The sequence below is a fragment of the Emydura macquarii genome, unplaced genomic scaffold, assembly GCF_026122565.2.
Source record: "Emydura macquarii macquarii isolate MOO-44397 ecotype Brisbane River unplaced genomic scaffold, CSIRO-AGI_Emac_v2 contig_973, whole genome shotgun sequence".
Taxonomy (NCBI): Eukaryota; Metazoa; Chordata; order Testudines; family Chelidae; genus Emydura; species Emydura macquarii.
The window spans coordinates 1,372,097-1,398,214 of record NW_027131110.1 but is presented as its reverse complement, the minus strand read 5'-3'; the positions used below and the strand labels follow the sequence as shown (position 1 = coordinate 1,398,214).

Genomic DNA, 26,118 nt, shown 5'->3' with positions numbered 1-26,118 from the left:
GGTACTTTCTCAGGTTTTAATGAATCCTTAACAAGGAGGTTTCCTCTCAGTGGTTTCAGTTAAATGAATGTTAAGAAACACAAAAAAATGCCCAAATAAATTTGTTAGTCTTTAAGGTGCCACAGAACTTTCGCTGTTTTGCAAAAAAATTAACAGGGTTCTAAACGGTCTGAATAAAAATCCCTTTCCTTCTGAATTAATCATGTTTCCTTTCATTTCTTTAATATCTGATGTCATAAATCCAATAGTTCTCCAGTCAGCCATAGAGTCTCCCAGCGTCAAGACCTACATTTCTAACGCAGAAGAAAACTTTTCGGGCCCACTATACATATGATAAAGATGATTTGCATTGCACATCACCACACTGAGGTATGGCCCTGTGGTGGAAGTATCACAAGCCCCCAACAGGCTTCTTTGATTCATGGGTGTTGGCCTCAACATTTCCTTACAGTATTGCCAACCCCAAATATTTAAAAAGCACGAATTGGGTGTCCAGAATCCAGGAGATTAAAAAAAAATTTTTGGATTCTTTTTATTCCAGTGTTTTAGCCTTTAGTTATGTACTTGAGTCATATTTTCAGGCTTTTCTCTGCAACCAGGAGGGCTAACAACGTACTTTCTTTTTTCAGTGAAAATCAGGATAAAAGCCAGGTGTTATTATTAGTCTCACTTTATCACATGCCGCCAGGAGCCGGGGGCTTTGAAGAAAACCACCAAATGTCGTGAGACGTATGCTCAAATCAAGAGATGTGGGAAGGCTGCTCTCAGAAATGGGTGGAGAAACTGCCTTGAAAAATGTCATAAAGGTGGCAGGAGCCGGGGGGGGTTTTCCACGTTGGAGCCGCCTGGGGGATTTCTGCATCACAGGTGCTCAGATTACATGGCGAACGGTCTGCACTTGCACCCTCCACCCAGGATCTGAGGGTCAAGCTGGTTCCTTCCCACCCTGGGCTGCCTCGCCAGGCAGAAAGGTTCTGGTGATGGCCTCAGTGACACCTATGCAACCCCACTGCCTTCTGATTATGCTCTCAAGGGACGCTGCCACTGCCTTCTGCTTATACCCCTGACCCCCTCGTGTAGGCGCCATCCCTGCCCGTTCCCAATTATGCCCTCAGTGGTGATGGCTTCTACTGAGGCACTGAGGTGAGGTTACTAGAGACTACACATCCCAGCATGCAACGCTCTAGCCTAGTCAAGCGGCCTCTCGGATCAAGCTGGAGCGTTGCATGCTGGGGCTTGTAGTAACACTGCAGAGCGCGGCGGCTAAGCCTTGGTCACGCCCCCTACATCTGTCAACGAAAAAACCCGCCAGCGCCCAACGGGTCCATCTGCAATTCTAGTGGGCGGATCTCCTGTCAAACAATCCAGAGGGTGGGAGGAAAGAAGCCTGGGCTGGTTTCAATTGGTCGTCCCCCTTGCCGACTCTTCTATTCTATTGGTCAGAACTGCCGAGTGGGCGGAGAAAAGCCGAGGATTGTTTTGATTGCTAGCCAAAAAAACCGTCCGGGCTTTCTATTGGCCTCAGTGAATTGGGTGAGTAAAGTAATGAGACTTGGTGATTGGCCGGCTGAAGGGAAGAGCCTCGTTCTATGACTCAGTGTGGGGGGAGAGGGGGAAAAGAATAGCAAAGAGTCCGGCTGTGATTGGTCGCGTAAATCTGGAGCTCTCTGTCATTGACCAGATTCGCTGTCGCTCAGAATAGTGGGCGGGCCGGAGCGCGGAGAGTCCGCTTCTGATTGGTGGGCCCGTTTGGCGCCAGCTTCGGCTAGGCAGGCTGAGGAGAGGGAGAGAGAGCGCGCGCGCGCGCTGCGCAGCGCTTGGGTGGGCTGTGTGCGAGTGACGGCGGCGGGGGTCAGCGTGGGGGTCGCGCGCTGCCTGCCTGACAGGAGGAGTCGCTCGGCTCTGCTCTGCTCTGCTCCCACCCCGCGCCGGCTCCATGGATCCTCCCGGCCCTGCCCCGCCGGGCTCCCACCGCCGCCGCCTCCTCCTGCCTCAGCTGCCGGCCGCCGGCTCCGGCGTGGTGAAGTCCCTGTTCCCCGCCGAGCTCTCCCCGGTCTTTAGCCTCAGCCTCACCATGAAGCAGCTGCAGGGCCTGGGTTACAGGTGAGGCGTCCGCGCCGAGCCACCCTCCCCCCCCCCGTGTCTCCCTGGTGCTTGTTCCCCTCATGGCCCCACCCCCCTCCCCGGTGCCTGCCCGGCCTGTCTTTCCCCTCACACGGCCTCGTGACCCCCCCCCCAACCCTCCCCCCAACTTCACCCCGTCACCCCCCCCGGTGCCTGGCCCCCTCCCCCACACATGGCTCCCAGGGCCCCATAGGTCCCTGGTGCTTGTTCCCACGTGGGCCCCATAGCCTCACATTTCTGTCCCCCCACCTCCCCCATACCTGGCTTCCAGGACCCCACCCCTTTAGTCCCCGTAGGCCTCTGGTGCCTGGCCCCTCACATGGCCCCATAACCTCACCCCGGTAGCCTCCATGGCCCCCTGGTTTCTGTCCTCCTCCCCCACCCATGGCTCCCAGGACCCCACCCCTACCGCCCCCAGAGCTGCCTCATGCCTGCCCCCTAGGATCCCACACCTTCACTCCCCATAGGTCTTTAGTGCTTGTTCCCATGTGTCCCCCATAACCTCACCCTTTTTGCCATCTCCTCCATACCTGGCATCAAGGACCCCACCCTTTCAGCCCCCAGAGGCCTCTGGTGACTGTCCCCCCCCCTCACATGGTCCCATAGCCTCCCTGGTGTCTGCCCCCTACATGGCCCCATAACCTCACCCTTTTAACTCCCCAGAGCCGCCTTGTGCCTATCCCTCAGGACTACACCCCTGCAGAACCCATAGGTTCCCTGGTGTCTAGCTGCCTCCCCCACATCTGGCTCCCACTCCTGCAGCCCCCAGACCTAGAGCCCCCGTGTGCCTGCCCACGCGTGGCCCCTATACCCCCAGCTCTTCAGCCCTCATAGCCTCCCAGTGTCTGTCCCATGACTCCACCCCTGCAGCGTCTATAGTCCCCAGGTGCCTGTCCCCCTCCCTCACACATGGCTTCCCAGACCCCACCCTTGCAGTTCCCCAGAGCTCCCTTGTGCTTGGCCCCCTCCCTGACAGATGGTCCTCATGTCCCCACTCCTGCAGCCCCCGTGACTCTGATGTCTGCCCATCTCCCCAACATATGACCCCACCCATGCAACCACCATGGCCCCCTTGTGCTTCGCCCCAGCCCACATTATCCCATCCATGCAACCCACATATCCGATGGTGCCTGTCCACTTCCCCTATGTAGAACCCCCCCTACTCATCCCTGCAACTCCATAGTCCCCTGGTGCTGGCCCTGTGGTGTACCTTTTCAACACAGCCCTCATGGTGCCATACATGATACCCACATTATCCCTAGTGGCTGTTCCCCTCCCCCATACATGTAGCCCACCTGACCTGGCTCCCTGGCCTTCTCCTCCCCCAGCTCCCATGAAACTCAGCCTTGCAGTCTCCCACCCCAGCTGGACTTTTCCTTTTCCCTACACTGCTCTTGGTATCTGGCCTCCCAAATCCCTATAATCCATCCCCATATGCCACCCCACCTCCCTAAGCAACCCCCATCTTGCCCGGGAAGCTCTATTTGTCCCTACAACCCTCTCTCTTCCTCCCCACACAGCCCATCCTGGTAGCTCCTCAATCCTCCTGGTCTCTATTCCAGTCTCCAGGCTCTATGACCCTGCATCCTTGCCCTGCACTGTGTCCCCCAACAGGTCCCTGCCCTGGCAGCTCCCCAAATTCCATTTAAATCTTCTTCCCCAAATTCTGCATTTTATTATACCACACCCTCTCACTTTCCAAGGCCTCCTGAACACCTCCCATATCTTCCTCCACCCCACACTATGCAGCCTCTTACCCATATACCATGCAAAGTCCTCCTCCATTACTGTCTCAGATATTTCTGTTCTTCCTCTGCAGTGAAATTACTGAGACTGAATTCATTATAAAGGGCCAAGTATATCCCCGGTGTAACTTTGATACTGATAGTTTACCACGGATGAGTCTGCCCCATATGTTGGTTTGGCCCATTCTACCCCATCCCAGTCCAAGTTAGGTTTGTACAGATGTTTACTGTGTGCGCTTGCAGGGCTGTGATAGTATGTTGTTGCTCATGGGTGCATGCTGCATCTTTCAGGATCTTCAGATGTGAACATTTTGCAGCCACCTAGCTTGGAGTCCCCTTTTGAGCTCATCAGAGCCACTCTTTAACCCAGTTTTGTAAAATTAATATCAAAATTATGTAGGCACAAAATCTCATTTCCTCTCCCCTGACATTGGCAATAATGTTGCAAAAAGAATTATTTACTCACTAGTCAATAACAATTACACATTATGAGCAAAATTTATCCCTGTGTGTAGGGCAGCACAAGGCCAAATACAGCATTTAAACTCTACTTAAAACCTGATGGGGGGCGTAAGTGGTGTAAAGTTGTTTTTAGATGCTCTTCTGCACAGGGATGAATTTCACCCCGGGGGTAAGTAGAACATGAGATTTTGGGATGTGTTGTCTGCCACTATTCTACCTCTTCTTAGGTCTTTGATAGACCACATAATACCTACAAATTCATTCCATACAATAGTACTCCATCATTTATTTGCAATGTTGCCAACTCTTGCAACATTATTTCAAATTTTGTGATATGGGAGGTTTATTTCAAAGCCCCAGCTCCTGGAAGCATAAGCTTAGAAGAGACTCAACTTTAATTGTAATAAATAAATAATAGTAGTTTCTAGCTCTGATACCTGCAGACAGAAGCATAAACTTGATGCAAGTGTATCTGAATGGCATGGAAACCAGAAGGCAAAGAACCCCAAATACATATATTTTATCATGAGTTTTTGAGGCCTTATTTTTGAACTTTTGGGATTGGCAATACTTCATTTGCACACCTATGATACCCCAGGCAGTAAAAGAAATGGGGTTTAATTGCTTCGAGGACACTGGCTGGATTTATGCCAATGTCATTAGATTGAGGCATGTTGGCAGGAGTGTGATGACGCTTATATTGCTCCTACTTGTGTTGTGTATGCTATGGATGCTGAAAACTTCAGTCTGCAGGACTGTTGACCTATGCAAAAGGTGCCAGTTTCCTACAAAAACTGATCGAGTAACCATTCTAATTTGAGCTCATTTACAGTGTATTTCTACATTTTAAGCCTATTATGGTGTTCCTGTCTGAAACATTCAGTAAAATAACTCATTTGCTTAATCTTTACAGTCAGTGTGAGAATTCTGTGCAAATACCAGGAATGAGGAACAGTAACAATCTACAAAGAACAGACTCATCAGAATCGACTGACTCAGGTTACTTTTTAATCCACACATAAGTATTAAGGAATGAAGAAGCTTGACATCCTCTTGGCTTGTATTATAAAAAACAACTTTCAGGTTTAAGATGAAGCTAATGCTGTGTACTTGCATAATTCATTGCAACAATAATTAATCCTGGCAGCCCTCCTGAAGGAGGAGAGAGGTACCCCCATTTTATAGAAAAGAAAATGTAGAAACTTAGGTACAGAGATAAAATGACTTGTCCAGCATCATATAGTAAATCAGTGGCAGAGTCAGTGTGAAAAATCAGTTCTGGCTCCAGTTCACTAGTGTGTGCTGCCTCTCTGAAAACCATTGGCTGGTAAACATAACTCTCCCATGTTAGTTCATGGTTGCTGACAATCAAGAGCTTAATGGTCTAAGAATGGATTTGAAACACCTACATTCCTCAATCACAAATTGAGTTCTCAGCAGAATTGATGTTTTTCATTCTTCTGAGAGAGAGAAACTGCATGAATACAACTTAATTTCATCTTGGTCTTCTTGGTTAAGACCTTAAACCATGATTGTCTGCTTTGTGTGGTCACTAGAGTTCATGGGGCTGTTAAGAGGGGTTATCTGTGTACAAAGCCAGCATATGTTACACCCGCTGGTGGCACTCTGTGTGCTGTTGGTTGTCCAATTGACTATAATCCTTGCACCCCATAGATACGTAACACCACTGAAATGCACCTACGTCTAGAACTTGAAGTATTTTGGGATGGGAGGCGCCACATCAGTGTAAATATTATTTAGAATGATTTGGTTAACTAATACTTCTAAATATCATGGGGGTTTCCTGGTACTCTATTGAAGCAATCCAGTATAGGGAAATAGCCTTCTCTCTACTGATGTCTTGTATTGTGTAGTGCCATGACTGCGTGGTACTTCAGACTGCAGATGGAACTCTTAGTCTGACACAAAATGAGTAGACACCAGATCATAGGGGGTAGGATAAGTTAGGGAGACATGGAGATGTAGCATGCTTCTAACTACTTTGTCAAAGCAGTTCTTTTAAAGCACAGGCCTTTGGAAACCTAGCAGAAGCTTAAACCTTAATAATAATCTTAAACCTAGCAGTTGTATTGTTTTAATGCATCACCTGACTTTTATATGTCTATAAGGTACCAATTATCTTACTACTTGGACACTGATTAGTCTTATGAAGACTTTTTTTGGTAGATGACTGAGATGTTCTAGTATTACCTACTTGGGGGAGCGGGATATAAGAGGGCATGGCTAAAAGCTTGCATAAAGGAAAAAATCAGTTGGCAGGGCTAATCTGCAGACGAATGGTAATTTATTAGTCTGTGTGAAAAATAGGCCAAAATATTAGTTAGACTATGGTTCTAAAACGGTATGTTCCTATCCTATGTGACACAGTTTCTCATACAGGACAGTGTGGTGGGATCTTTTTATTACTCCTTTTCCTCAAAAGCCTAGTATCAAACCAATACCTGTGGCCAGAAGTAGGAACTGGATGATACTCAAAGTTGTGTTTCTCACCCACTCCAGTGCTTCCAGTAGGGGATGAGTTATGGGACCTGGCCTCTGACTTACTTTCTGTATGGTAAAAAGTTGCTCTGCTGAGCAAGTCTCTGTAATCTTTTGTGAGGAGATCCAAGACTTGTTGCTAATAGTGCTTCATACTTTATATTTTCAATAGTAAAAATATTTTGTCTTTCACAGGCTACTGTCTGGATTCTCCTGATCCCCTGAACTCAGACATTGAAGAAGCGTATGTAAACTTAACTTCTGGCATTTTAGATTATACTATTAACTGCTAAATATGGGCTAATGGGAGGCTTGAATTAAAAACTTCCACAATGGGCTCTTTTTGCTTAATCTTCCTGAAGTGTTTGTCTTGGCACATAGCAGCTTAAGGTTCTAGATTTTCTGTCACAACAGAATGTGATCCAGATTACTTACGTAGTTAATGTGTTGTTTGGACCAAAGTATGTATACGAGGACCCTAGACTCTGACCATCACATTGGCACCTTGCTTAGGAGTCTGAGGGCTGTACCTAACTTGAAAGTAAATTGTAAATTTCATTAAATACTCAGCTATACTATTTGCTTATACATGTACCTTAACTAAGTGATTCTCAACCTTTCCAGACTACTGTACCCCTTTCAGGAGTCTGATTTGTCTTGCATATCCCAAGTTTCACCTCACTTAAAAACTACTTACTTACAAAATCAGACAAAAATACACAAGTGTCAGCACACCATAACTGAAAAATTGCTTACTTTCTCATTTTGATCATATAATTATAAAATAAATCAATTGGAATATAAATATTGTACTCATATTTCAGTGTATGGTATTTAGAGCAATATAAACAAGTCATTATCTGTATTCAATTTTAGTTTGTACTGACTTCACTAGTGCTTTTTATGTAGCCTGTTGTAAAACTAGGCAAATATCTAGATGAGTTGATGTACACCTTGGACAACCTCTGTGTACCCCTGGTTGAGAACCACTGACTTAACTGATGACTAACATCAATTGCTTGTTTTGAGTTTGCCACCTATGGTCAATCAGTTATGTCCTTACTTTGCAGTTAAAGGGAGATGATGGTGTTCTGGACACACTTGGTCTTTGGACCACACCCTGTCCCATTTTTCACGGAGAAGCCCTGTTTCCATTTGGACTAATCTGTTATAACAGTGCTACCCTGAATTAGCAAATACTAGCTAGTGTCCTTGGGGAAACTAGGATGGGGGCAAATTAGGTTGAGTCCTCCAGCCCAGCTGAGACCATATGTCTCTAGGAAACAAAGAATAAGGTTGTCTGCTGTTTTTAGGGTACACAAGTTTGTAACATGGGAACAAGTAGCAGCAACAAACCTTCCATGACTTTGAGTTTAAACACTAAAATAGTTCAGAGTATTAGATTATGAATTAGCAATGAAGGATAACTAATGTAATGTCCTTTGGTTGCCATCTTATTTTTTTCAGCTTTGAGAAAACAGTTATCGACTCTGGCAGACTTGTTAAGTGAGTACACTTTTATATTTTAACTTCTTAATTAGTGATCTATGACTTTTTTGTTTTCAGTTTTCACCAAAAAGGTTAGTAGTGATTGGACATCTAACACAGTGAATGCCAGTGAAAATGAGGTAGGATCAGAAGCTAAAATAGGGAAAGAACAAGATAGAAATTGTTTAGACAAGTTAGATATCTTCAAGTCACTAGGGCCTGATGAAATACATTTTAAAATACTCAAGGAGCTGACTGAGGAGATATCTGAGCCATTAGCGATTATCTTTGAAAAGTCATGGAACATTGGAGAGATTCCAGAGGACTGGAAAGGGCAAATAGTGTCCATCTATAAAAAGGGGAATAAGGACAACCCAGGGAATTACAGAGCAGTCAGTTTACTAGAAAGATAATACAGCAAATAATTAAGTAAAATCAGTTTGCGAATACCTAGAAGATAATAAGGTGGTAAGTAACAGTCAGCATGGGTTTTTCCAGAACAAATTGTGTCCAACCTACCTAATAGGTTTCTTTGGCAGGATAACAAGCCTTGTGGATGGGGGGATGTGATAGATGTGGTATATCTTGACTTTAGAAAGGCTTTTGATACTGTCTCGCATGACCTCATAAATAAACAAGGGAAATACAGCATAGATGGAGCTATTATTAGGTGGGTGCATAACTGGGTGGAAAACCTTCCCAGAGAGTAGTTACTAGTAGTTCAGTCAAGCTGGAAGAACATATTGAGTGAGGTCCTGCAGGGATCAGTTCTGGCTTCAGTTCTGTTCAATATCTTCATCAGTGACTTAGATAATGGCATATAAAGTTTGCAGCCGAAACCAAGGTGGGAGGGGATTGCAAGTGGTTTGGAAGATAGGATTAAAATTCAAAATGATCTGGACAAATTGGAGAACTAGTCTGAAGTAAATAGGATGAAATTCAATAAGGAAAAATGCAAAGTATTCCACTTAAGAAGGAACAATCAGTTGCACACACACAAAATGAGAAATGACTGCCTAGGAAGGAGTGCTGCAGAAAGGGATCTGGGGATCATAGCAGATCACAAAGTAAATGGGTGTCAACAGTGTAACACTTGCCAGGAAAAAAAAAAAGTGAACCTCATTCTGGGGTGTATTAGCAGGAGTGTTGTAAACAAGACACAAGAAGTAATTCTGCTCTACTCTGCACTGATTTGGCCTCAACTGGGGTGTTGCATCCAGTTGTGGGTGCCACATTTCAGGAAAAATGTGAACAAATTGGAGAAATTCCAGGGAAGAGCAACAAAAATAATTAAAGGTCTAGAAAACATGACCTGTGAGGGAAGACTGAAAACATTGGGCTTGTTTAGTCTGGAGAAGAGAAGACTGAGGGAGGACACAACAGTTTTCAAGTACATAAAAGGTTGTTACAAGGAGGAGGGAGAAAAATTGTTCTCCTTAACTCTGAGGATAGGACAAGAAGCAATTGGCTTAAAGTGTAGCAACAGCAGTTTAGGTTGGACATTAGGAAAAACTTCCTAACTGTTAGGGTGATTAAGCACTGGAATAAATTGCCTAGGGAGGTTGTGGAATCTGCATCATTGGAAAATTTTAAGAGCAGGTTAGACAGACACCCATCAGGGATGGTATAGATAATACTTAGTCCTGCCATGAGTGCAGGGGACTAGACTAGAAGACCTCTTGAGGTCCCTTACAGTCCTACGAGTCTATGATTCCATAGATCTGTTAAATTATGCTGCTTGCTAATTCAGTTTTCCAATGGAAAATCTGAGTTTTGTTGCCAGTTATCTGTTAATAGCTTTTTAGATTAAATGTTAGAATAAAACTTTATTCTATTTTTGTCTGTGTTCTGATTGCAGTATTCAACTACCTATCAGAAGAATACGTTCCCTCCCGGTAAGTGAGGGGGATTTGGCCTTTTGGGAGTGGCAAAGAGGTTTTTCAGTGTTAAGTGGTAGGCCACTTATCTCTTCCCACTTTATCAGTAGATATCCAGCAAAACTCATTAATCTTGCAGTCCCAAGAATCTGGTGTTGCTTGTTGCTTAAAATTAAGATAATAGAAATTCATCAATAATAATTTTGAAATGGGGTCAAAATGTAATCTGTTACTTTCTACAACGCAGCCTGTCACTAGCTTTATGTAGGAGCATTGTGCTGGGACCTGTTGTCTCCATGGGCTGCATGTCCATGTTCAAGAGAGAGGCTGGCCATAGTTTGTGCAATTGTGTGCAAATTTGGGTACTGCAGTCCTTACGTTTTTGGCAAGCTGTCAGCATGGCCTCTCAGAAGCCCAAAATGTGGGGATCTGGTTGATACTGAGCTGCATTTACCCTCTCAATTTTGCAGCAGAAGCTTCTGGGGTCTAGTCCTGCTCTGAAGAGGACCAACTCAGATTCATTGGATTGTGATGTTTTTCAGCTGATTAAACCAGATGACAACAAAGAGAATGTAAGTTTAGCTCACTCTATGCATCTGTGAAGTAGTGTAGTATGGGAGGCTATACCCAGGAGACTTTGACTTGTGGTAGTATATGGCTTGATGCATAAGGATAATTCCTTATTTGGAGAGGAGGTTTGTAACGAGTGGTTGATGTGGAAGGTGAGGCCTTTCTCAAACAATACTTTGGTGAACTGTGGCATTCTCAAACTCCTCCATGGTTTGTCTCGCAGAATTTGCACTACTCTGATGCAAAAGCTGACTTTCCACTCTCTCTTACCATAATGCCTGGGAGCCCCATTGTACTAGGTTCTGTACAAATGCAGAACTTACAGTCTAAGACAAAAGACAGCAGACTGATACAGACAGAAAGACATGGGAGTACAAGAGACAACTAGACAATGTCAGTCAACCTGATAGGTAGTGGTCTAGCCTAGCCATTGTCAAGTTTTTAGGGATTGTGGGAAAGAGTTCTTGAAAGGGATTTGGAGGAAAACACTTCAGTGGCTTGAGCATGAGATGTAGCAAGGGAGAAAGCACAAGATGCTTGTTTGGAAATTTAACAAGTAGGCAGTGAAGGCTGACAGTGGGCTGATTGGAGGCAGGAGTCGACCTGCTAATACTGAATGAGAGATGAAAGGGTGGGGGATAGGTTGTGAAGGGCCTTGAATGTGGAGACAAGTAGCTTATGTTTACTATGATAGAAAGGAAGGAGCCAGTGGATGGATTGAGAGGAAGTGACACTATCAAAGCTGTATGCTGGAGAATTCTCTTTGCAGCAGCATTGTGAATGGATATGAGTCAGGAAACGCTGCATTTGTCAATGCCAGAGAAAAGGACATTTCAATAATCAAGATGCAAGCCTGGATGAGAGTTTTATCTGTTTGGATGGACAGGAAATGCCATATTTTAGAGAAGTTATGCAGAAAGAATCAGCAAGACTTAGACATAGCCTAGATATGAAGCCCTAGAGAGGTCCACGTCAAAGATGATGTCCACACTACAAGCATGAGTGACAGACAGGATGGTTTTATTGAGAAGGTGGTTGGGGGAAGAGCTCTGGGTTAGGCATGCTGAGCTTGAGCTGATGGCAAGATGTCCATCAGGAAATGTCAGGCTGAGATTTTAGTTTGGACAAAAGAGGAGACAGGTCTGGATCAGAGAAGTAGATCTAAGCCATCATAGAGATGGTATTTGAATTTGTGAATGAAATTACCCAGTGATAAGGTGTAGAGGGGAGAAGAAAAGAGGACCAAAGACAGAGCCCTTTAGAACCACAAAAATTGGAGGGCAGATGAGGAGGATCCACTGAAGGGGTCATTAAAGAGGAAGGATGAGAACTCGGAGTGGACAGAGCCATGGATGCCAAGAGGAGACAAGATTTCAAGAAGAGGAGCATGGCTGATTGTGTCAAAGGCAGCTGACAGGACTAGGAGGACAGGGTACAGGTTCTGAGTTTTGGCCAGAAACTTTGGTGAGAGCAGTTTCAGTTGAGTGCAAGGGGTGAAAGCCAAATTGGAGAGGATCTAGGATGAAACTGGAGGAGAGAAACTCTGGATAGCACCTGTAAACAGCACATTCAGTGAGCTTAGAAATGAAAGGAAGATGAGATCTGGGACAGTAGTTGAAGAGGTAAGGGGGGTCAAGGATGAGATTTCTTTTTTTAAAATGGGAGAGGTTAAAGTATGTTTGTACGATGAGGGGGAAAAACTAGAGGAGGGTGAGAGATTGAGGAGAAATGTAGGGAAGGGAGAGCAGATGAGAAACTTCTGCATCTCACTCAGGAGGAGGAGAATTATAGGATGGGACAGGAAGGCAAGGTGAGGGGAAGAGGAAGGTCATGTCATATCTTGTCAATTTTCCCTTGGAAGAAGTCAGTGAGAACCTTTTCAGAGAAAAATGGAGGGAGGATGGGAAGTTTTGAGGCATGACTCAAAGATGGTAGAAAAAGCAGCTGGGATTGTGGGTGTCAGATTCAATTAAGTTGAAGAATTAGATTTGTATCACTAGGAAGATGGCAGAACTGAAGGAGAGAACAAATTTGTAAGAGAGGAAGTCAGCCTGGTCCCAGAATTTCTGTTGAAGACTTTCCACAGCATGAGAGCAGGAGTGTAGGAAGCGGATGTTGGGCATGAGCCAGAGTTGGAAGTTGGCAAGACAGACCTCGTGATGGTAGAGAGGGACAACAATCCTATAAAGAAGAGAGGAAGGGAGGAGAGGGTTGAGAGCAGATTAGAAATCAATGCTGATAGACTGGAAGTCACGGAAAGACCGAGTGCGAGAGCACAGGCTGATGGATGAGGCTGAAAGAGAACAGATGATGGTAGAAGAGGAGGAACCTGGCAACAGAAAGGTCAGAGAAAGGAGTGCCTGGTGAAGACCAAGTCAAGTGAATGGCCCTTTTGATGAGTGGCAGAGTTGAACCCGGGCTCCAGGTTGAGTGAAAAGGTCAGGGCAAGGAAATGTGCAGCTGTGGCGTCGGATGGGTCATCAACATGGGAAGCCAAAGTTGCCAAGGATGAGTGTGGGAGATAAAGGAGAGGAAGAGAGAGCTAGAAGTTGAAATTGGAGAGGAAGGCTGGGGATGGGGAGTTGGGTGCGTGCTAAATGACAGCAACATGGGAAGGGAGAGTAACCAGGTGCAATGCTGTTCAAATGAGGGGAGGAGGGAGAGAAAGGAGGGAAGCTGTGGAAGCAGCAAGAACTGGAGAGAAGCCCAATAACACCCCCCCATAGGTCTGATTCATGGTGGATTGTGAGGGAAGAGTCCTGTATAAGAGCGCAGCTGTAGTGGGAGTGTCAGATGAAGGGGGATCGAGGCTCTGAGATAGCCAAGAGATGAAGAGGTTGTGAATGATTGAGATCTTTTTAGGGGGAGACAGTGAGTGAGATAATATCTATTACTGGGTCAACTTCTGTCCCTGGAAGGGATAAGTGAAGGGGAGGGAAGAGGTGGGTGTAAAACCTGTATTTGTTCTGATGAGAGGAGGGGGGAGGAGAATAGGCAGAGATGATAGGAACTGTAGTGAGGTGAGGGTAACTGGGAAGGGAAGATGGATACTCCCTATTTAATGTGCCCTATTACAATGGAGGATTGTTCTACGGCCACTTCAGCTTTTTTGCTAGGGATGTTCCTGTCTCAAAACTAATCTGTGGGGATGGGCCCTAACCTAATTAGAGCTTCTCACTTTCACTGAAGATCTGGCATTCAAACCTACTGCCTTATCCCTCTAACTTGCAAGGCTTTCCCCACTAGTACTGGTACTGCCATGATTACTGGCTCTCCAGACAATTGCCCTGTGTGATAGTGACAATCCAGTGTAAACATCTCTGATTTCACTAAACTGAGTGATTAAATTCAGTGTTTAAGGAACTTGTCTGGGGGCTATTGAGTCCAACTCCATTATAGACCAACTGGCTGGGAATTCAACCAATGAAGAAATCTTACAAGGGCTCAAATTTCTGCAGAAGCGTTTTTCATTCTCAGGTGTATGGACGGAGGGCGCAGCTTGCCACACATCAGCAAGTTCATTCTAGTGCTTTAGGCACAGATCTGGCTGCCTTTGAAATGATTAGGCAGGACTCCTTTGGTAGAAGGTTGATAGAACATGCAAATCTTTAGGACTGTAGAAAACACGTAGAGGACGTGAGTCTGGCTCTCCTATATTAATCATTATTATAATATCTTTTCTTTGGAAATGCGTGTGTCCTGAAAGATTTACTTACTCCCTTGAACTGCAGGGAGCTGAGTCCAAGAAGGATGGACTGTACAAGATCTCTGTGCTGTGGGCCCTTCAATTCTAAGCTTTGTTGATTTGATAAAATGCTTCTCTCGCTCCCTTTCATTAAGGAGTCCTTTGAGTTTAAGAAGCCAACCAGGCCCGCTTCTCGTAGTTGTCTGCGTGTCCATTCCCTTGAAGATGGAAAAGATGTTTTTGGACAAAGGCAGAACTCTGCCCCAGCTCGGATGGTATGTATCTGGGTGTCCTTGGTAACTAACCCTCTGCCTAGCCTTAAGCTTGATAGGGCATAAGAGGGAAAAGCCCACTCAAGTGGTGGTCCTGAGACATGATGCTCTGGTGGTGGAGGAGGGAAGAAGCACCAACTATTTTCTTCATCTTTATTGATAACACACTTAGCTAGAAAAAAGCCCACCCAGCTTTCAGGCATTAAAGCTGGGAAAAATCTCGCTCTGCCCTGTGAACAGAGAATTTAATATGGGAGATCAACTAGGGGTGTTAAACATGGGTTACCATGATGCCACTAGTACTTGTTGACTGTAATCCTTCATGAAACCTGAGCTACACTGTAATAAGTCAAGTGAGCCTGGGCGTCCAAAAAAGCATGGAGTGGATGAATCTTTTTATTGTGTTGTCACTTCTGCAGTGAAGCAGACAGTTGTGTTGAAACTTAGATGCATTTAAAAGAATAGAATTGAAAATTGCCTCTATAATACAGGGATGAAGTAGTATCCTATGGTGAGTTCTGTTGGTTGGCCAGGGCATCCAGGAAAGGGGCCAAGACTACTCTGCATATGCAGGAATTGGGGACTCTGGTTTTCGTCCCCTGCTTAAGTATGATGGTCCCTCTTCTTGCTGAATGCCTCCGGCCAAACCTCCTGACTGCATGTACAAAACCTGAAGACTTGGGGTAACCTCCTGTTACTTAGATCTCTCCTCTCTGCGCCATGCTGGAAGTGAACTTCCCTTTGCGAATGTGCTGGATAGCATAATTTTCCAGAATGGAGGATTATCCCTTAATGAAAAACTAGCAGTGAATCTTTTCATTATTCTGGTGGACAAACCACCGTGCCAGAGCCAGGTTTGGATATGCCGAGGTCAATTGACGAATAAGTGGGTTAACTATGTGAATGCCTCTTGCAGTCCATTTCAAGGAGCAGCACTGCCTTAGCTGCTAGAGCTAGTGTTCCCAATCTAGAATGGAGACCATTATCCCCAGAATAAAGGGCTGGATGGAGGATGCCGTTGAACCAAAATGTCTTTTCAGGTTCCCACTGGTGAAGCCTCTGAAGGCGAATGGGAAAACTATAGACCTCCTTTCATGCAGTGGGCCTCTCTAACTTCCCCTGAGACTGAGGAAGAAGATGATGGATTCCTAGATATATTGGATGGGGAGGACTTGAAGGTACGTGAAAGGGGAATAGGGAAAGGGGGGGCAGCGTTCCTCAGTCTTTGTACTGAACACTCATTTTAGAAGTAAAGGAACTGCAGGTGGGAAGCGATGTGTATACATGTTAATGTCCTGAGTGCAGACTCTTCCGGTGCAGGTTTTTAAATGGCTATAGTAATGTAAATTCTAGTTATGCCTGGTAGGGCCATCAACAGTCTGTCAAGGCATTTGTCTGCGACAAACATTTGTTTGGCAACTACTATAACGAAGGTAGATAGAGCTATAGAATTCGTTCATTACAAGTGGCAAAAAGCTGGTAATTGCAGATGATTCTCCATGACGACCTAATGCTATAGTCTTTTCCATCTCTTACTGCCTTTCATACAATTACAGAAATGTTATGTTAATGTTACACAGCTGCAGCCCAGCTGTTTGCTAAAAAAAATTCAAAGATTGCTATGCTGACTGTTTCACTCCCGGGTCCTGGCAAGAGTGGGGCCAGTTGAGGAAGAGACAGTGCCACGGAGCCCCGCTGGAGTGCTTCCTGCCAGCAGGGAACCAAAAACAGTCCCCTGTGGTGGGGGGAGGCGCTCATCTGGCAGCCTGCTGGTTCTTCCCTATCCGCACTGCAGGGACACACTGAGAGTGCCCTTGCCAGGGGAAGTGCTACCGCCTGGCTTCTGGGCGTCTGTACCAGAGGCATCTGGAGAAATTGGGGTAGGGGAGGGGGACATGAGCAGGCTGCAGCACTACAGCACAGCAGCTTGGGGGAGGTCACACTGCTGACACTGTAGCTGTTTTGTGGGCCCAGCTTAGGCAAGGCTTAAAGTGGGCAGAGTTGCAAGGGGTCACAGTCCTGGCAAAAAAGAATTAGTGAGAGTCAGGTCACTGAGGGGTGCATTTTAAGCGCTGCTTTACCAAGTGCCTGAACATTTATTTCAGCTGGGATTATCCCGACCCACCCACGTGCACACATGCTTTTCTCAGCCACTGTAAGCGCTAAGCTCAGGGATTCACAATTATCTCGCAGAGATCAACAGCCCACCAAAATCCTGACTACTGTACAGAAACCGGCTGACTCCCCCCCAAGTATTGTATATCCTGGGCATTGGTACTGACTGTCTCCCATGAGTCTCACACACTGGCCCTGTCTCACATACACACTCCTCGTCTGTTTCACATAACTTTCACCTACACACCCTGGCTCATTCTCATACACATGCACACCCACTCAGCCACATGTGGATAGGCCACTGTGTTAACAGGAAAAAAAACCCTTTATTTCAATAAATAGATTGAGCTACTTTTGGGCTAGTCTTTAAGTGACTTACAGTGATATACACTACCTGCAGATCACTGTACATTATATATTGTGAGGCTGTACCCACATAAGACCCAGAAAGCTGCATATGTGGCCCACAATGGTAAATAGGTTGAGAACCACTGCTTTAGACTTCGTCACTTTGGTTCCTCACCAGCCGACAGTAGCAGGTAAATGGAGACAATTTGCTGCTGTTCCTATGTTGATGATACAGTGCTCATGTTGCAATTATTAGGGAATGCCCAGCATATAGTGGAAAGGAAAACATCTGTCAAAAGTGGGGGTATTTAATTTAGAAGCCACATTTACAGGGGTGAAGGTATGGTTAGTAAACCCAGAATTGGATGCACCACCTTTGCAAGTTGCTTAACAGAAAGTTGTTCCTGTTTGAATGCATGAGAGTAACGTTTTAAAAACATTGATGCATATTTTGTTAAACTAATTAGTTGCTATAACTTACGACAGCTTTAAGACTCTGCCTTTCGAGAACTCTAGCCTTCATTAGACAGGAGTTCCTGCTAGTCTAAGATTTACTAGTTAAATGGTAGTTCCCACTGCACTGAATGAGTGAGTAATCCCAAAAAACTACTCTGCCACCTCCATTAAATTTAAATGCCTGCTTCTGCTGTGCAAAAGCCTTAGACATGTTGTGCAGCCACTGTCCATGATGAAATGTGGTTCTCCTGACACGTGATTGATCTGAGATGACTTTCTCACTCCTCAGAACAATGAAGAGATGCCATCTGGTGTGGCAAGCCTTTGGACTGCTCCACTGGTCATGAGAAAAGCAGACAACCATGTAAGTGTCCCATCCCGACATAATGAAATTTGTATCTTTTTCAAAGGGCCATCTCCACTGTTGAACTTCCTTATTAAAAACTGTTTTTAAATCATTACTTTGTACAGTTGACAATCCTTGTACACACGGCATTAACTTGCTAACATGGCTTTCAAAAACTGCCTTTGAGACAAGTGACTATGATTGTGCCTTTGATCCTGCACCCCTCGAGATCCAGAGCATGGTAGTCCTTACATATTTGCTCTTAACCTTAACCTGCCTAATGACTAGAGGGTTCTGTCTTTGTAGCATTTGGACACAGTATTAATAATATCTGTGTTTGCAATTTTTAAATTTGAAATATCACTTGGATTCATTCTTTGTAACAAATTTGCAATTTCACTATAGAATATGTAAGGCCAGCCCCTCGATTAATATAAATCAGCATAGCTCAATTGACTTCAGTGGAGCTATGTCTATTTATCCCACCTGTTGTTTGTCCCTCTGTGTGTCTTCTGGAGATTAAGGTTTTTCCGTCAACAATTTGAGAGAAATGTCCAAACTTTGCATCCTAAACAGAACCTTATAAATGTTTCTCCAGCCCAATCTGCATACACCCATCTGTAATACCTCCAGCCACCATGTTTGAAGGCTGAACTCTGGGTTCCCTTCACAGTCCATCAACTCAGCTCTTTAATCTGCCAGAGGACTTGCTCTCAAGCCATAAAAAACACTCCCTCACTCTAAGGACAGAGCATGCTTCTCTTGTAGTTTTCCGAAATTCAGTAAACCTGCATAGCAAGAGACCAACATTAGGACCCAGGTTTCTTGCGTGGCAACTAAATATACAGCCCAGTATTGAAGTTAAAAGTGGTCAGCTGGCTGTGGCACCAAATTATGTCTCAGCTACTTTGCTATGGCAATCCAACACCCACTCATACCCTGATGAAATCTTAAATAAATATGAATTCAGGACACTTCAAGTTTGAGACTGATCTATATTTTAACCGCATTTTTTTGAGTAGAGGGATCTAATTTTTCTCCGCTTTTTCCAGACTAAACGGTGCAGGTTGTTTGGATCGCCATCTCTGCCCAATGGTGTGGCTAGGACTGCCCTGAAAAGAATGGAAAGGTCCCAAGAAGAGAACTCTCCAGGAAACAGCAAAAGGAGGAAAAATGTGCCTGGAACATCATCTGAAGAAGCAACAGTTAGTGGCTTAACATCTAACATTAATCCTTGTCTTACCAGTTTTATTTTGTGAGAATAGATACCCACTTCTTCTATACATTATATTAAGGATGTTCAAGAGAATAATGATCTTCCAGGTAGATAACTGTTCATCTAATAAGCTGTGCAGTCTCTTAATACATGATGTAAGAGGATGGAGTGCTAGTGTGCTGGTAGTCATGCACTTCCAGGGGCTTGAGCCCAACTCTTTGTTTGTGATCCCAAGTGCAAATAAATTTGAGGGTGTGGCAGGCCAGGTTTAAGGTGTTCTATGATATATAACAATTGATGTTGGCAGCTACTGTTTAGTGAAGTGCATCCCTTTTCTGTGGGAAAGGGTAATAGGCCATTGCTACTCAGAAGTCATCTCTTACTCTTGTTCCTGTAGAGTCTGAAACTAATCAGGCCTCAGTCATCCTCGGAGATTGAGAGCATTTTGGACAGTGACCAAAGGAACCTTATTGGTGACTTCTCAAAGGTAACACTGATTTTTTTTTATAGCATCTTTGTGTCAAACTAACCCCAGTCTGGTTCTCTCTTGCTCCAACAGAGCATGTTTGAATGCTCTATAAATGCTAAGCAGTGAAGTGCTTTAACAGTCACTTACTAATTAACTCCTCACCCTTGTGAGGTAGTCTGAATCCTTTCCACAATTACTCATAATCCTCTAACTCCCTACAAACTGTTAAATCCATTTTCCTTCTGTCTCTTTAGCTTGTAAAGTCTTCTGGGCAGGTGTCTCTGCTGGTCTATCAAGTGTCTAGTTATACTTCTGGGTGCTATAAAATCAATAATCAGACATTCTGTAACAGAGAGAGAATTTCCTCAGTCTGAGTTAGGCTTTTGCTTGTTTTTTTTAGCGTTACCTTTTCCACACTGTAGATGGGAAGCATCAAGATTTAAAATATATCGACCCAGAAATGGTATGTATCCCAGATGCAATAAAAACTTACTTTGTACAAGGAAGCAAACTAATGTAGCACATAAAATAAACTCCTGATACCTTTTTTCCCTTTGTAGATTGTATCTGTGCTGACTGGGAAATTTACAAGCTTCATTAAGGAGTGTGTGATAATTGACTGTAGATATCCATATGAATATGAGGGGGGCCATATCAAGGTACAGTGACCCTTCAGGAGAAATGTATAGATGTCTGATGTATGGCTATCCCTTGGGCAAATCAGGGAGCCCTGGGAAGTATCTTAAAGATGCTCATTCTTAACTATTCATGAGCAAATCCAAGGGTGGGCTGGCATGTTAGGGCTCTTGATTTGTTTTCAGGTTAAGGAGATGGTGTGATCTTATTTAAAATTATATTACAGCCATGCCCAAAATCCCCAAACACGATTGGGGCCATGTTGTGCTAGGTGCTGTACAAACTATTTAGGACTAAGCTCACGCTTCATGAGCTCCAGGGTAGCTTTCCCTCCAAAACGAGGAACACTCAGCTCTCCTTAGCTGGAAAGAAGGGTTGCCTTAATGGGAGGTGTGGGGCAATTCTAGAGGACTGACCTTACACCTGTTCTCTGTTTAAAAAAAAACAAAAAACCAATCACAATGTTAGGATACCTAATGCATCTAGGGAAATATATATTAAAAATGTCCATTGCTTAACTTGATATTTAGTTAAATTTTAACTAAATTTTAATATTCTGACTGTTGAAGAAATGGCCTTATGTTTATACACAAGCTTTGAAATGGGAGCAATTATTTAAGAGTGCTGCTAAGATGGCTACTTCTAAAAGGCAACTTAACAGTGCAATTGTGCTTTAAGGTGGAAGGTGAAATCCTACCTACATTGTGCAGTCACCCGAGTTACCACAAGAACGGGAGCTGTGAACAGCTTTCTGTTAGCAAAGCATAGCAAAAGTAACAGTGCTCAACAAGAAGATGGAGGTGGGGGGGGGAAGGTTTGTAAGAGAGAGGGTTTGCTTTGTTGCATCTCCCCTCCTAACTTGTCCTGTGTGCTCATTTGTGACTCTGCCTTCCCAGGGTGCTGTAAACCTCCACATGGAAGAGGACGTGGCAGATTTCCTGCTGAAGAAGCCTATCATGCCATCAGAAAACAAACGAGTAATAATAGTATTCCACTGTGAGTTCTCCTCAGAGCGGGGTCCCCGAATGTGAGTATCTGAACATGGTCCTGGGTATACTGGGATTGGAATCCCACAGCTATGCTAGTTATACAGTTGTTACTAGCAAGGTTTTGAAGGTGGCTTAAGACTTTAGATAGCAGCATGTCAGCTGCTATATAACTTACTGTAGTAGGTGCTGGTTCTATCATTCCTGATAGACAGCTAGTTTTCAGAATGTCAGTATAGCATGTGGCTGGCTACTGTACTCAGTTCTTTGAGTAACAGGAGGCACAGATAAAGAACGTGATTTGCGCAAATGTAACTTCCTCTCTAAACTCAGATTTGTAGGCTTTAACCTCTGTCCCTATTACAGGTGCCGGTTTGTGAGAGAGAGAGACAGACTGGGGAACGAGTACCCCAACCTGCATTACCCAGAGCTGTATGTTCTAAAGGGCGGTTATAAGGACTTCTTCTTAAGTTGTCGAGTAAGGAATGTTCATTTATGAACTTCTAATTGCCCTTCTGTTTTCACTCTTGATAGCAGAGATAACATTGAACAAATGCCTCTCTCCAGCTAAATTCAGCTACAGGACTTAAATTGTGCTTCTGAGTAGAGGAAGAGTAATTGCCCTATACCTCTTTCTTCGGGTTCTTTTGTACATAGTGGTCTTGCTGTGCTACAAGATTGGATTGAATGCTACGATTGACTTGCCATTTGAGGGGGTTTTGTAATGAAGGCTCTTGTCTAAACCCTCTCCAGACCTCCAAACTCCCTATTGCAGTCACTCTGGCACTCACCGTCTCTTGGATGAGGTGTAAAGCTGACCTTTTGTAGTTGTTAAAATCCCAAGGTGCATTCTTCATGAAAGCAAGAACAAATGAGAAACACGGGTTTGTCGTAATCTGATGTTGTATGGCAAACAAAAGCCTGAGTGTTTTCCCATAGATTCTCAGCTTGCTTTTACCTTAGAAATATCAGGAATGTCAAATCTGGTAAGGTTGTCACCCTTGCTTTAAGAGAACTATCTTTAAAGAGAGATGTCAAACAGAGCTGAATGAAGTGTTCAGTTTGTGAATATTGGCTTAAACCCACTTAACCAGTAGTTAAATTGCAATTTGGGGTCTGGATCTAGATGCTGTGGTGATGGGAAAGTTGATTAGTTGTATGGAAGGTTGTAAGTGTATGGGCTTGTTGGCTCAGGGCATGGGGTCAGACAGGGTTCAGATGGGAATGTCACTTGTACATGAAGCAATGACAAATAGAAGTGAAACCAGCTTTTCTTTCCCAGAACTATTGTGAACCCCAGAGCTACCGCCCCATGCACCATGAGGACTTTAAAGAAGATTTGAAAAGGTTCCGCACAAAAAGTAGAACATGGGCAGGTGAGAAGAGTAAAAGGGAACTGTACAGTCGCCTGAAGAAACTCTAAGGTCTGTATTGGTGGGGAGCCAAAGACCACACACCATATAGGAAAACTGAGGCGGGAGGAAAGAAGGGTGTATTTTTTCCTTGGTCTTGCTCATTCCATGGACATCTTCGCATTCTTGTCAGTCTTGCTGGAAATTATAAGAGAAACAGTATGGACCCTTTGTATTCACCATGCAGCCCATTTGGACCTAGTGATCTATATGCTGGCCACAAAGATGAGATCTTTCTGTATGCCTTCCTCAAGATGGTTCGTGGAAATGGCTTCTCTTCTGTGGCATACAAAGGAAGCAGCTGCCCAACAGTCTACTGTAGGTGGCATGGCTTTTGTTGGCATGTGCCATGTAAGTGTTAATGGTGAGATTATTTTAATGCCTGTTTTAAAAATATGCCTTATTTTATTATTTAAGTACAGTCAAATGAAGCTAATAGCACTGCAGTTGTCATCTGGATTCTGAGGCCTCATTCCTGCTACCATGGGGTTCTCAAGTATTTCCTTTCAACTGCAGCTCTGATTGTTTTTTGCTGGCAGTGTAACGCACTGCAGTGAAGTGGGATTGGGAGGGTGCTTCCCTTTGAGGCTTTTCACATAACTAAAATGCAACACCTACCGGAAGCCTCCTGACAATCTAAAGGGAACCGTGTGTAGATATCATGTTCTTTTAATTTATTCTGTGATCTAGGTTTTATTTTGTATTTTAACTTCAGAAACTTCTCCTTAGCTGCTTCATTAAATCTAAAGAAACCACTATTTCAAAGTGGGCAGAATTACTGCGAGTTCTTGTGAGCCAGAGAATAGGTTGCTTCAGGTGAACTCTGAAATGCCAGGTGGCAAACCTCATTTTTTATATATATATAATATATATAAAAAATATAATGTTGCCAAATCTAGCAGCGTTGGCAGCATATTGCTGCTGCTTTCAGTTCTAGGTATTATCATGGTTTATGTCTGGAAGAGAACCTGGCTATGTGGAATCATGTTTATCCCGTCATTTGCAAATTGATTTGCTTCTCATTGAAACTTCAGTCACCTCCCACTATGCAACTGTTCTAAAACTGCTTCAGCAGCTATGGATTTTTAACTTCAGATGTTTACAGCTGGTTTGTTGGAAGGACAAAGCAAGAGAGGAGTCTACAGCCAATGAGCTTTCACTATCAGTAGATAGTTGATGCTGGTAAAAGGAAAAGGCTGGCTTTGTGTTCTGCAGTTAAATAAGCAGCTAAATCCTAGAAATTAGCTACCCAAAGCAGTCTGAAGATCCTGTGGCAAGAGATCGTGCCAATGTTAAACCTGTTCTAGTTGCTTCTTTGACAACATGTAAAGCATGTCTAGCAAATGCTGAAGTAGTCTGACAGCATATGATCTGCCTCTCACTTTGGGTACAGCGAGATTGTAGTATGCTGGTTTGGCAATGGTTCTACTTCCCCACGTGCCGACATATCAGTGAACCAGCACTGTGTGCGCGAAAACAGCCTTGCTTCCCATAGATTCTGAAAGATCGTTATTGTTACCTTAGCAGAAATCCCACAGTGCTTCAGATGGCTTGACTTGTGCCCTTCAGGTCAACATGACCGATGGCATTTACATCCAAGTACTAGGGTTGGAAAGGTTTTGTGGATTTTTATTTTGTTTTTAAGTTTCCCATTTCCTAAGGTCTGTTCAAGTGTTATTTCTTTAGGTTTCAAGAGCATTATGTAACACTTCTTTTTAAATTAAGTCTCTTATGGGTGGATTAATAAGTGTTAAATCAGTGTTGGTGATTTACCTTACTTATAATAAAAAAACAGGAGGGAGGTTGTCTTTGACATTCTTGCATAGTAGTTTGTATTAAGAATTTCTGTAAGAAGCCCAGTGAAACGACTTAAGTCTAAGCTTTCTGAATTATGTGTCAGTGTTAAATTTGGGAAGGGGAAAGCTGTTCTGAAATCCAGCCAGCAATCCATTTGACTAAAGCTACCTTCTAGGAAATGACTACCTGCACTGAGTGCGGGTGATAAGTACATACTGAAAGCTGTCAACTTGGTTAATATCTGTGACACACGTTCCTCCAGCACAGTCTGGCAAACAAATGACATGTATGTAAGTTGTGAAGCTGCAAGCCACATCCAAAAAAAGCAGATGGGAGACTTTGAATACCATAATAACGCGTGTTTTGTCATTTGAAAAGAGTCTTTCACCTTTTATTTCTTGTGCAACAAAAACCATTATAGCAATCTGTGGCTTTACAATTGTATTTTCTGAGAATACCCCCAACTTCCTGGTATTCAGGATATTAAATGTGTGCTGGGTGTTGCTGTTTAATACTGCTGTACCACACTGTTAATTGGTTGCAGTGTTCAATTCGAGTTAGAATTCCATGTAATCTTGTTGAGGGGGTGGAAATACAAAACCTTGTTTTATAACTGACCTTGTTCTTTTGTATGTACTCTGTTTGACAATTTTGTGTGGGGTGGGAGGGAAGTTGTAAGATGTACATGGTCCTAAATAGGATCTGTACTAAAACGGCCTGCATCTGTAATAGACTTTTGCAGGCTGAGGGAATAAACTACCTAAAACCCAAGCTGTTTGTGTCCAATGGAGTTCCATCATTACAATTCTTGACCAGTGTGGTGTAGTGTGGACAATTCCCATGCCGCCCTTCACACTTAGGAGAAGCTCCCCCTGCAAAACCAACTCATTATCCTCCTCCAAATCTGTCCTTAAAACTCTCCTCTGCTGTGAAGCCTATAAAAAACTTGACAACAGTTAGGCTGCTGGTGTACTGAGGTTACAACCTATCATGCTGACCAACATTATCTCATTGTTTCCTTGTACTCCTCTGCTGGACTGTGTATCCATCTGTCTCCTCATATATATTTTGATCGTCAGCTCTTTTTGTTGGGGACTATCTTTGTTCTGTGTTTGTACCACGCCTGCAAAATCGGGGCATGGTCCATGACTGGGGATCTTAGGTGCAACAATAATACAAAAATTAATATTAGGGCTGTCAAATGATTAAAAAAAAATTGCAATTAATCACGAGGTTCAAAAAACCAGAATACCATTGTTTAAATATTTTTGGATGTGTTCTACATTTTCAAATATATTGATTTGAATTACAACACAGAATACAAAGTGTATAGTGCTCACTTTATATTATTTTTTATTACAAATATTTGCACTGTAAAAAAGATTTAGTATTATATATATAATACTAGAAATAGTATTTTTCAGTTCACCTCAAGTACTGTAGTGCAATCTTTTTATTGTGAAAGTGCAACTTCCAAATGTAGAATTATTTTTTTACATAACTGCACTCAAAAGTAAAACAATGTAAATCTCTTAGAGCCTATAAGTTCACTCACTTCTATTTCTTCTTCAGCCAATCGCTAAAACAAGTTTGTGTGTTAATTAAATTTGTGACT

The 26,118-nt window shown here is 43.7% G+C and overlaps 1 protein-coding gene across 2 annotated transcripts; it reads left to right on the top strand.

Moving 5' to 3' along the window:
- Window positions 1–1,760: 1,760 nt before the first annotated feature.
- On the top strand, window positions 1,761–25,274 carry CDC25A (cell division cycle 25A). 2 transcript variants are annotated; one of them, XM_067544524.1, is made up of 16 exons: window positions 1,761–2,103; window positions 5,245–5,330; window positions 7,026–7,074; window positions 8,298–8,336; window positions 10,177–10,213; window positions 10,669–10,767; window positions 14,606–14,725; window positions 15,763–15,900; window positions 17,931–18,005; window positions 19,040–19,192; window positions 19,601–19,690; window positions 20,073–20,135; window positions 20,233–20,331; window positions 21,205–21,335; window positions 21,661–21,772; window positions 22,577–25,274. In XM_067544524.1, exons 1-16 carry the CDS (start codon window positions 1,937–1,939, stop codon window positions 22,715–22,717), a joined length of 1,599 nt encoding a protein of 532 aa, XP_067400625.1. In that variant the 5' UTR covers window positions 1,761–1,936; the 3' UTR covers window positions 22,718–25,274. The 2 variants fall into 2 exon arrangements, with proteins under 2 accessions (XP_067400625.1, XP_067400624.1); XM_067544523.1 differs by having other exon boundaries at window positions 10,666–10,767.
- Window positions 25,275–26,118: the final 844 nt, after the last annotated feature.

Coding starts and splice junctions, on each gene's coding strand:
- CDC25A (XM_067544523.1), top strand. CDS start 1,937: ATGGATCCTCCCGGCCCTGCCCCGCCGGGCTCCCACCGCCGCCGCCTC. Junction 5,331..7,025: donor ATCAGAATCGACTGACTCAG/GTTACTTTTTAA, acceptor TGTCTTTCACAG/GCTACTGTCTGGATTCTCCT. Junction 10,768..14,605: donor CAGATGACAACAAAGAGAAT/GTAAGTTTAGCT, acceptor CCTTTCATTAAG/GAGTCCTTTGAGTTTAAGAA.